Here is a 12,076-nt window from a genome sequence, read left to right on the forward strand (position 1 = left end):
GGGATCCCATCTGGATTAAGGCAAAAGAAACTATAATATTGACCTGAAAACAGGTCAGAGAAGACTCAGTGCTGCCAACCTACAAAACATTTCAAAGTACACTGAAGTGCTTCAGTATCTCCAGAAGAGTCTTATTTGTTTGCTAATTAAGTTATTTTGACTCAAACACTAGGATAAAAGATACATTTTTTATTTTTTGAGATGGAGTTTCACTCTCGTTGCCCAGGCTGGAGTGCAATGGCATGATCTCAGCTCGCCACAACCTCCATCTCCCGGGTTCAAGCGACTGTCCTGCCTCAGCCTCCCGAGTAGCTGGGATTACAGAAATGCACCACCATGCCCGGCTAATTTTGTATTTTTAGTAGAGATGGGGTTTCTCCATGTTGGTCAGGCTAGTCTCGAACTCCTTACCTCAGGTGATCCGCCTGCCTCGGCCTCTCAAAGTGCTGGGATTACAGGCGTGAGCCACTGCACCCAGCCAAAGATATATTTTTTAAAACATTTTTCAATTGAATTATTTTCCTGTTTTATATAATTACAGTACTTCATAATGGGCCCTACATTCTACTGTATTTGGGATGATGAAAAGTTTTTATTTGGCCCTGCAATCAGTGTTGTGAGCCCCTCCCTGTCGGCCCTATTCTTTGCTCTGCCATTATCTTTTATATGTCCTGTCTGACAAAACTTGCGTAAATAGGATAAGGTTAAGTTATGCTGAACGAACAGTTACACCCTGAAATTCCTTGGCTTGACACAATAGAGGTTTCTTACTCAGTTCTATTCGGGCTGCTCAGGTGGCCCTGTTCCTTCTTGTGGCTGTGCAGTCAGAATAGGATGGTAATGCCAAGCTCCTTGCAGTAGGGAGGACAGTGGTGGAGAAAACACACTGACTTTGAATTGTCTTATCCTCAGAGTGACACACATCATTTTTATTGACCAAAAGTAGTCACATGGTACTAACTAAGCCTGTAAAGGAGCCTGGAAAATAGAGCAGGGTTGGGGTAATAATTGTTTCTGATACATTCTTCTTTCTTTTGATCTGAGCTTTGAATTATATTCTTGTTTAATATTAAGATCTCTTACTATCACATTTTCCTTTCCACTTAGCCCTCTTTTTTCTGACTGGTTCCTCTTTCTCTCCCTTCAAGTTCTCTCCGTAATTTAAACAAAACCAAATATTATTTCCACTCTGAGACCCTTTTAATCCTGACCCAATTTCTTTTCTATTATCCTTCTTCTAAATGTCACTTCATCTTTCTGTGCTTTCCAGGACTTTTGATTTTCTTATAGAGATCCAACCTACAAAGCATGACAAATCATTTTTTTAATCCCCATTTTTTTTTTGTTACCATGTTTTCTAAGGTCCTACCATGACTTTCTACTACTCACTTACTAAATGTAACTCATCCTAGTCTGGTCTTAATATATGCTAATCTATCCTCTCTTTCTTCTGGAATGATTGGTACCTAAATCTGACCTCTCTGCAGCTGAATTTTCAGGAGCACTCCAAGACAGGCATCTGACTATATATACTACTAATGCAGATACGTGTTTCCTGGTCCAAAGTGTCAGATCCTATAGTACCACGGCTACAGTGTTTGGCATAGTTCTGGGCATATTATAAGCACCTAAACATCTGATAAAAGTGCACCATTCTGTGTCAAGACTGTTCTTCACAAAATTCAGTATATGTGTGCAATTAACAAATAATTTGTAAAACGAAAAATAATATCAATCAATGAAGAAACAATAAGATAAACGGAAGCAGCCATTTGAAAAAGAGCAAAATAATATATTCCTTCTGAATCGCAGGGTAAAAAATTATAGCATCTAGTCATGCTATTTGCAGTAAAATTTAAATTCTTACATAGTCCTATTGAGTGAGTATTGTTACATGGGCCCTCAGTGAATGCTTTTTGTAGTCAGCTGTGTAGTGTTAACAATTTGTTTATAATGATTGTTTTCTTATTTCATGCAGCTTCCTCCAGCTTTGCACCATAATTTGAAAAGAAGGGTTATAGAGAGATTCAAGAAATCCCTCTTCAGCCAGCAGAGTAACCCTTGTAATTTGAAATCTGAAATCAAAAAGGTATGGTATTCTGTATATAGGAATTCTTTTTCTGACAAAACCACATCATAAGAGGTACATTTTATACCTTCTTTACTTCGTACTTTAAGCTCTATCCTCTGTTAAAGTTTCTTATTGCTGCTTTAGATACTAAATTGAGGATATGTCTTTGCTTCTGATTTTCTCTATTTCTGTGGCCCTTATTTTTAGATAACAAATGGATAGCTTTTTCAGTATTTTTGTATGTTTTCCTAAGAAAAAGTAATATTTAATTTGAAATGTGTATATTTTAGCCTCTTCTAGAGGATTATATTCTGATATTTTATTAGAATAATCTTCAATAAGCTCCAAAATTGAGATTTGTCACTCTGAAGAAGTCATTTAACCATCTGGGGCCATTGATTTTTTATCTATGAAAGCTGACTGAACTATTTCTAAGGTTCTTTCCATCTTAGATATTCTACAATCTTCTAGACCTTAGATACTAGCAGACATTTCTATCCATACATATAGCAACTAAACTACAAAAATACTAAATCAACTGGGCAGAAAGAAAATTGTTTACCTCTGGTTAACAAAACTTGATATTGGAAAATCCCTTTGTCCTGGTTGGTAGACCTTTCAATACAGCCCTGGAAGTGGCCATAAGCTCCCCTGAAAGGCCCAAGGTACAAGCAATTCAGGCCCACCTAGGTAAAGACAATTGGTACCACTCTGATTTCATATTTTTTAAAAAGTTTCATCATATTTTTAAATGAGTAGCATAGTCATGCTGCCAGTGAACTTTTCCTTTAAGGTTTCACGTTCCTTTAATGCATCAAAGCTTCAGCATTAACTTACTCATTATTTAGAAAATATGATAGGCTCTTTGATAAGAAATGCAAAAAACATGCTTTAGCTTTGTTGTCTCACATCACTGGTATCTGCACATACACCAAAAACAGATGGGGGAAAAAGACACAGCTGCAGGTAAACAAAACATAAAGCCTGCTCCATCAGAGATTAGAGAGCAAGGTTTCTTTCCTGGGTTGTGTTGGCAAATAGGGCCAAGAAACAAAGCTGAAGGAGATCAAAGCAGTAGAAGAGGCTTCAGATATTTATCTTATGATATTTGTATATTGTATCATAATAAACACATTTTTAAAAGATAAATGCTTAAATCTCCCATGAAAAGATAATATGTTGCTTGGTTTTTTATTCTTACTAAGGTCATATAACTCTTATTCTTATTTTTTATTCTTATTAAGGTCAGAATAATCTGGTTTGAGCATAGACTTATTTCAACAGAAATCCTACTTTTATGAGATGAAAGCATCTGCTACAAACTGTCTGAGACATAAAGGTGGCTTCAACTCCCACTGAGTGATTTTCCATCAGTGCTTCTTTTTATTTTCTCTTTTATTACTTACGTTTTTGGTTTTGCAACTCTTCCTCACTTTCTTTCCTCTCCTGATAGAGAAGATTTTGTTTGTTTGTTAAATTCCCCCACCCACTCCTTGTCTTCCTTCCTGTGTATTGTGGCAGCATCTCTCATTGGGCATTTACCTTCTGATACACCTCGTCTGGGAAAATAAAAACAGGAATTGATAGGGTGTTAGTAGATGTTTGGGAAGCATGGGTGAGAGAACCCTCAGGAATAGACTCATCCTTATTGTTAACTTGTTTAAGAGGCAGATTATACTCTCCTGTAAAGACCGCCATGGTTCTCTTGTCTGATACTACAAGCCCATGGTGGTCTTTGGGACATCTAGTATGGACCTTTAGGTAGGGAAAGGCCCTATATATTGTTTTAGGGCTCATGATCAACAGAGGTGTGGTTCCATTCCTCTACAGGCAGCTTCAGGCTTGCACCATCTCCCCATGAAGTTGGATGATACCTTCATAGGGGTGTATCCTCCTAGTCAGAGAGGCAGGCCTCCTGGGTGCTAAAGAAATCCTCAGCTTGGGATTTTAAAACACTTCCTATTCTTTACCACCGAACTGAAAAAAAAATAGCTCTGACAAAAAAAACCTTTCTTAATTTTCCCTGTCCAGAATTAATCTTACCTTTCTCTATGAGTAAAATCCACTTTTTCACCTGTATTATCATGTTGTAAATAGCTTTTTATCTACCTTACATTCTGTTTCCCCCAAAGTTAGTGGGTGTGTCTTATTTATCTTTGATTCCCCAGGGCCTTGCACAGTGCCTGGCATGTGGTAGGTACTTAATGTTTAATAATTGGAGATAGGATATATAATACATTAATATATATTCTGTATAATATATAGTTGTTCTATTCTTTATTGGTATACTGATAAAATATATTCATATATGTAGCTTTCCTGCCTTCATCTAAACTTAAATGAGAAGAGTTTGTGACCTCCATTTTTACCCCCTTTCTTTTATAATCTTTTGATAGTAACAACTTTTGTTCATAAATGGATTTTTCATTCCCTGTATAACCATAGAGGAGTGGCCAATTAGCCTTTGACTGACACAGTCACCCCATAGCAGGGCCATAGGAGCGGTAAGTGGTGACAGCCCATAAATGCACTTGATTTCTACCTTTGTCACTGAAACTTCTAAAATCCACGGGCCCTGTGTCCCTAGTTTGAAGGAACCATTACGGGATGATTGTTTCTACTTATTAATAGCCTAAGACCCAGAAGGATACAGAAGATTCAAAAAGTGCAAAAGCCCTTTTCTAAGAAATTAAGCTCTTTATTTATACCTCACCTAAGTTGGTCTTCAATCCAGCCCGCTCAATCTTGGCTAGAATTGTGAGGGGACTAAAGCAACCAAGTAATTGTCTAGGTACCTTTGGGAACTAGATTTTCAGCATGAAGGAAAGGGGAAACAGAAGCAAGATAGAAGTGATTCATTTAAATTGGAATTGGAAGTATCAGTATGAATGAATATGAGTTCATGATAAATCTCATCTATTAAAAAATATACACATTTCCTAATATTTTCATCGAAATAGTCTAGAAACTAATCAAGCAGCAATAAGCTCCTCCACCCATGACTCCTTGGGGATATAGCTGATTTGACTGGAATATTTGGACATACAGATAGCATAGTAAGTATGGTGTCAAGGACTACTGAGAGTATATCAAAGGTTCTCAGGAGCCAAATTGAAGAGGCTCCCACTGGCTATTTATGGGATAATTGGAACATCAATAAGAATAATAAATTGAAAGCAGTAAATAAGGTTTAAACCCAAGAGTTCATAATACCAAAAAAGAAAAAAAGAATTCCTCATTGGTTACCTTTGGAAGATGCCAAGTAACCAGCTTATTATATTGAAAATTGTTTACATAGGAAAGAAGAAAGCTTTTATTTTGCCTTTCGTTTATGAATTCTATCCCATGTTAACAAAATCATTGAGAGGAAAAGTTTCTTATTGTAGAAGTACTTAAGCTAATAAGTGCCAAAGGGAAAAGAATATTCCCGTTTTGCAGTCCCTGTTTAAATGATAGCACCTAGATATGATCACCAATGGGCGTTAACATCACAAGAAGGACAATCAGGCATTATATGCCACCTGATGGGAGTGTACAGCACTGTCTATGAAATATTCTTGCTAAAAGCTTGAATCTACATCTGATTAAGGCTGTAGATTAGAAGTCAGCAAATTACAGCCCTCAGGCCAATCATTTCTGATGCCTGTGTTTGTAAATAAAGTGTTGTTGGAACGCAACCGCAGAGGTTCACTTAATACTGTCTATGGCTGCTTTTGTTTACAGACAAAGTTGAATAGCGGTTACAGAGGCCATATGGCCTGGAACGCCAAAAATATTTACTATCTGATCCTTTACAGGAAAAGTTTGTCAGTCCCTGCTCTGGATCTAGCTATCTATTAGCAGCAAATACAGGGGACAAGAGAACACGTTTAATGACATCAGGGGGATAATCAGCAAAATCCAGCTAGGAAATCCATAGGAAAAGTGACCTGTTTTCTTCAATAAATAAATTTCAGGAAGAGGGGAGGAGGAGAGAAGAAGGAAAGAACAGGGAGAGAAAGAGTGTGGAGAAGAGGAGAGGGATTGCCTGTAAAGATTAAAGCATTTTAGGGAAAATAACCACTTGCAATATATGGAATTATTTCTTCCTGACTTAAACATAGAAACTCGAAAAATGTTTGAAATATATATTTACAAGAAAGTTGGGAAAATTAAAACATTGATTATATATTTGTTAGAGAGTCATGCAACACATAATGATGTTTTGGTCGGTGACAGACTGGATATATGACAGTGGTCCCACAAGATTATAATAGCATAATTTTACTGTACCTTTTCTATGTTCAAATATGTTTAGATACATAAATACTTACCATTGTGTTGTGGCTGCCTACAGCATTTAATATAGTAAAATGCTGCATAGTTTTGCTCCTATTGCTCCTATTGCTAGCATATAGCCTAGGTGTGTAGTAGGCCGTACCATCTAGTTTTATGTAAATACACTCTATGATGTTTGCACAATGATGAAATTGCCTAATGATGTGTTTCTCAGAATGGATTTCTGTTGTTAAGCAGTGCATGACAGTATTCAGGAATCAATAACCTCTTAGGTGGGATAATTATATTGTGGTTTTGTTTTTTAAAAAAGAAATCCATCTTTTTTAAAGAGCCATGCTGAAATATTATGGATAGTATGATATGTTGTACAGGATTTGCTTTCCAATTCTTGAGAGTGAGACAAGGTAGGGAGGGAAGTGGGGGAGATTTAAATGAAGCAAGATTGAACATGTTTTAACTGGGTAATGGGTACGTGGAATTCATTGAATTGTTATCTTTACTTTTGTAAATGTTTGAAGTTTTTTATAATAAAAATATTTATGGGTTTTTTGTTTGTTTGTTTGTTTGTTTTAGTGTATTCCGGGCTTCTTCTAGTTCAATTACTGGGCATTAGCATTTTGAAAACAGCTCTCCCATCAAAGCTGCCAGTTAGAATTGGACAGGTTATGTTCTGTTCAAGAGCGCCTGTATGAAGAGACTGACTGGGATTGCGTCCTCTGGAAGAAGGGAGTGACTTTTTCTAATTTGCACTAAGACACAATAGGGGCTAGTTGGCTGTCTAGGAGTTGGATTAAGGTTTTGTTTTGTTTTTTTTTTTTGCTCCCAAGTGATTCTAATTTGCAGCCAAGGGTGAGAATCAGTGGCCTGGTAGGATCAGTGTTTCTCACATTTTATTATTTATATCAATCATCTGGGGATCTTGTCAATGTGTGGATTCTGATTCAGTAGGTCTGGGGAAGGGTGGAGATTGTGCTCTTCCAATCATCTTCCAGGTGATGGCTGCTGCTGCTGCTGATCCAGGGACACACTTTGAGTGGCAAACCTATAAAATATAGTACCTGCCCACTGTGAACTTATGGTATATCCAACAGGCTTGAGACTTTTTATTAGAAAGACAGGTTGTCTAATAGGCCAAATATTTATCCAGATGCAATTGTATCCTGGACCCAAGATTCTGCATTTCTATCTAGTTCCCTTATGTTACAGATGCTGTAATTCTATAGATCACGCTTTTGATAAGAAAGCCCAGACAAAACCCAGTAACATTTTCCCTATGTTATTACCCAGATTGCTTCCTGTAGGCATGGGCCTTTCTGACATTTCTGTTTAGTTCCTAATCTCTGCTTCAATGCAGATCAGCAAGGCCAAGTTTGCTTTATTTAGCAGCTGGCACTTCCTTTAATTCCTAACTCCAGGTTTTCAGCTCTTTTCCAAGTAGGCAGATTGCTTAGGTGCTCAGACTTGAATTAATGGCTCTTTATGCATATAATAATCATGACTTAGATTTGCACAACCCTTATTAGAGCCCCATGGAGGCATTGTGAATCAGCAGTGCCCGGCAGCAACCTGTTGTGAACAAGTAGAGAAGCTCCTATAGCAGTGCTCTCCTGCCCAGCCAGGTCAAGCCACCATTCACTCTTCCTTGACATCACCTTTAGTGTTGAGTCAAGGTCCTGGGAGGATGAGCTCCTGGTTGTAAGTAGTGTAGAACAGTGGTTTTTCAGCCTTCTTTTAGTTTAGGGATTTTCTGTTAGGAACACAATCCTTGCTGGAAATGTAAACACCACAGCAACAGGAATACTTTTGGCAGAAACGGGGATGAGGGTGAGGTGTACATCCCTGGGGCTTAGAAAGTGTGGTGGAGCCAGTGATGTGCCATGCATGTATGGGTCCACATGCATATGTGCATTTGTGTGTGTACGTATAAGAAAATAGTAAGTAGGAATACTGGACATTTCTGTTAACAAAATGTCCCATAGAAAGCTAATAAAAACTCATATGGAGAAGCTGTAGGTTGGAAAAGATAAAAAAATTAGGCAATATGTTGTATCTTATAATAGTGTATTTCAGTCAAAGAAGATAAGGAAAATCTGAGGGAAGTAAGACCAGAAGACTGGCGAGTGCAGAGTGATGAAATGTGTTGAAAAATTTCTCACTTCTGGCACCTCATTTTATTTATGTTTGGCTCAGTTTCCTTCAGAGTTCTACCTCAGTTGATTAGATTCCCCAATATTGTGTGTAATTGTTCTACAGCGAGGATAACCCTATTTTATCATATGAAAAAGATGTTGTTTGGGAAATTTAATGAATATTACATGTATAGTTTCTTTCTTTTTTTTTCCATTTAGGTTTTGCCTAGAAAGTACTATATTCTCAATTGACCAAATAAATGATAAAATTGCTCAATACTTGCTCAAAAATCAATGTTTTTTGGGGGGAGAGGTAGTAACAATGATACAGTCTGTTCTCCTTAATATATTTACTTAGTTTAGTTCAAAAGTATATTCAGTCATTTGCTCTTTAGAACTGTAGGTGTCTATTCAGAGCAGGAGGGCCCTATTATGTCAACTCAGAAGGAGGCTCTTACACATTCTTTCAGACAGAGTTTGAATGCTAAAAAAGAGGTACAACTATAAGCTGAATGCTCATGAGGCAACAAAAGGGCTCACACAACACTGGCATTGGACTACTGAACCATCTCATGGCCTCATCCAGCCATTGGGGCCTCTGCTTAAAGATGTTCTGCTGTGTCCTCCATATTTCCACCTGCTGGGTGAACATTTACTTTGCCATCTGGCATGTCAGGAATTAGACTCACCACCTTCTTCCTTCCTGTGTCCACATCAGTTTCCTTGAAAGCATCTGTTTTCCTTCAGCTCATTCTTTAAACCTCACGCTTTTTCACCTGCTCTGCTTCATTTCTTTTACCCCCTAAGTCATTAATGCCTGAGTAGTCTGTAGTCTCTAAGGTTCTGACCTTTGATGTAAGACAGCCCTAGCTTCTGGCCCTGGTTCTGCCACTTAATAGCTATGTTTCTTGTGTAAATTACTTTCCTTCTCCATTTCCTTGTTTGTAAAAGGGGGTAATACTTGCCTTAGAGGGTAGTTGTAAGAATCAGATAGAATATCTAATGTGTCTAGAATGTTGTAAGTATTCAATACATGTCAATTAGTGCTACTATTGTTAAATAAGAATATTCAGTCTTCCATATCCATTCCTTCCTTTGGTTGCCATCTAGTCTAAGCTCTGGGCCCTTCTCTCTTGAATTAGTGTCACAGCTTCTTTGCTGATCTTCTTGTTCTCCAGTCTATCTTGTCAGACTAATAGTTATTAAGCATTTTTTATTAGCATACTCAAAAACCTTAGTAGATTCCTGTTTTCTGTCTCATCATCTAAACTCTGGGATCCAGCTTTCCAGGCCCCCCTTACTTGTAGGAGCCTCTTAATAGTCTGTCTGCATTCACCCTGATGTTCCCAACCCCACTTAAACTGTTTTGTGTATTACATCCAGGATGAACCTTTCAAAACAGATCATGTCACACTTGTACACACACACACACAACACAGAAAATCCTTCAAGGAACTCAGTATAAAATGCCAAAATCAGGTCTAACTCCTGCCCTTCTGTTCACACTCATCTTGTATCACTCTTGCCCCTTGCTGTCTCCACGTCAGCCACCAGGCCTTTTCTAAAATTTGTTTATCTAGCATGCTGCTTCCTTCATAGCCTTGTACATGCTTTTTCCTCTGCCTGTAATGTTCTTCTCACCCCATCTACTCATTCTTACTCGTTCTTTCAGCTCTTGGCATAAATGTCACTTTTTCATGGAAGCCTTTGCTGACTAAGTCAAATCTATCTGCTACTTCCTAAAGCCACAAACCTGTCTTTCAATGCATTTAGAACAGTTGCAATTTTACATGTATCTAGGTGGATATTTCACAGACATATTTCTCCCTAAGTAGTTAGCGAACTCCAAGAGTATAATTTTTGGCCATCAATGTGTTTTTTCATTGTTTGGATCTGTGCTTGGCACAAAATAATTGATTAAAAATACTAAGTTAATGAATGGAAATTTTTTCCCTCATTTCATCATGAATGCTCATATCTCTATAACATGGAATCATGTCATATCCCTTTCATCATTTTTCCATTAATATGCAATGCCCAACCTTTACCTCCAAGTTCCGCCTACCTGGAATATCCACTTTGATTACTATGATTTACCTAAATTTATCCTTCAAAGATCAGCTCCAGTGTTTCTTCTACAGAACCTCTAAAAAAACCAAGCTAGTCTTCATGAAGGACCCTTCTTTTTGTAAGTTTACAAATCACTATTTCATTTCACGGTTCATGATTTATGATATCACCCTATTTTTTCACATTATTATCCTGTTTTCCTAGTCAGATTACAAGTCTCACAGAAACCAGATCATTTCTGCATCCTGCTCAGATCATAAACCATGCAGTCTAACATATACTGGGGGCAAAAAATAGTTTGCTAAAACAGTGTGTATATCTAGAAACTGAACTGCAAAAAGTAGTTCTGGGAAGTTCCTAGAATGAAAGTCAGTGTATCTGGGATTCATCAAAAAATGAGTTTTAGTCCTTGCCTTCATCCGTGTGCCGATCTCTTGGCTTAAGAATTTCCAGTTCTTAAGCTCAGTGAGACTACCAGTGTGACATAAGCACTGGAAATGAAAACTCCTCTCTTCAGGGTTTGAGATGAACCCTGAAAGATGACTTGTCCTTGTCATCTTAAAATGGCAATCTTGACCTCTCCAAGTCACAATTCACATAATTTTTTTTGAGGCTTTAAATATCTTTCTGTCTTTGAAATCTTTAGAATTCCAAGGTATAAACTTAATAATTAAATTAAGTAAGCTTTTTATAATTAGGATGAGATTTCAGGCAGTCAGTTACTCCTATGCTAAACCATATGAAAAATTCCATCTGAAGTCATTTGAAAGGTAATACCAGGAAATCATTTTCAGCATTACAAGACCTTAAAAAGCTTATTTGTAGCCACCTACAAGCTGGGATATGAGATATACAGAATGCTCAGGGCTACCTCCATGATACCCTACAGCACAGATGAGAAAGTTATTAAGTGTGTGACTATCAGGGCCTCCTATATTACAGTATTTATAATCTTACAATCTTGTCATATTACAGATGAGTTCTCAGGCTGCATGAAGAAATGCCCAAGACTTGGTAATTTATAAAGCAAAAACGCTTAATTGACTCACAGTTCCACATGGCTGGGGAGGCCTCAGGAAACTTACAATCATGGTGGAAGGCACTTCTTCACTTCTTCAATGGGCGGCAGGAGAGACAATGAGTGCAAGCAGGGGAAATGCCAGACACTTATAAAACCATCAGATCTCTTGAGATCTCACACACTATCATGAGAACAGCATGGGGGAAACCACCCCCATGATCCAATTACCTCAGTTATCAGTTATCACTGATAAAAATGGATATAATCATATATTTAGTAGGTGTTTGTCAACATGGGGACTAGGAAACCCATAAATTATTTGTATTTACAATATCCAAAGTACATTGATGGAAAAAATTAATTTTTAATTGCTAATATAAAATATTTTAATATATAAATGCATAGTGAGTACAATGAGGTACATATACAGCCTCATGAAGTTTTATGAACACATTTTCACCCATACGACCACCACCCACATCAATATATAGAATATTTCTAGCTCTG

General features: G+C 37.4%; 1 protein-coding gene across 17 annotated transcripts in view; it reads left to right on the forward strand.

Annotated features, from left to right (window-relative positions):
* The window catches only part of NEK10 (NIMA related kinase 10), a 264,785-nt gene that overhangs the window by 236,037 nt on the left and 16,672 nt on the right, over positions 1 to 12,076 (forward strand). For all 17 annotated transcript variants that reach the window (XM_054479800.2, XM_054479798.2, XM_054479804.2 and 14 more), the window contains one exon: positions 1,979 to 2,089. In XM_054479800.2, coding sequence (XP_054335775.1) covers positions 1,979 to 2,089 — 111 coding nt within the window. The remainder of the gene's footprint in view (positions 1 to 1,978; positions 2,090 to 12,076) is intronic.

Source organism: Pongo pygmaeus, chromosome 2 (genome assembly GCF_028885625.2).
Source record: "Pongo pygmaeus isolate AG05252 chromosome 2, NHGRI_mPonPyg2-v2.0_pri, whole genome shotgun sequence".
In the NCBI taxonomy this organism is placed as follows: Eukaryota; Metazoa; Chordata; class Mammalia; order Primates; family Hominidae; genus Pongo; species Pongo pygmaeus.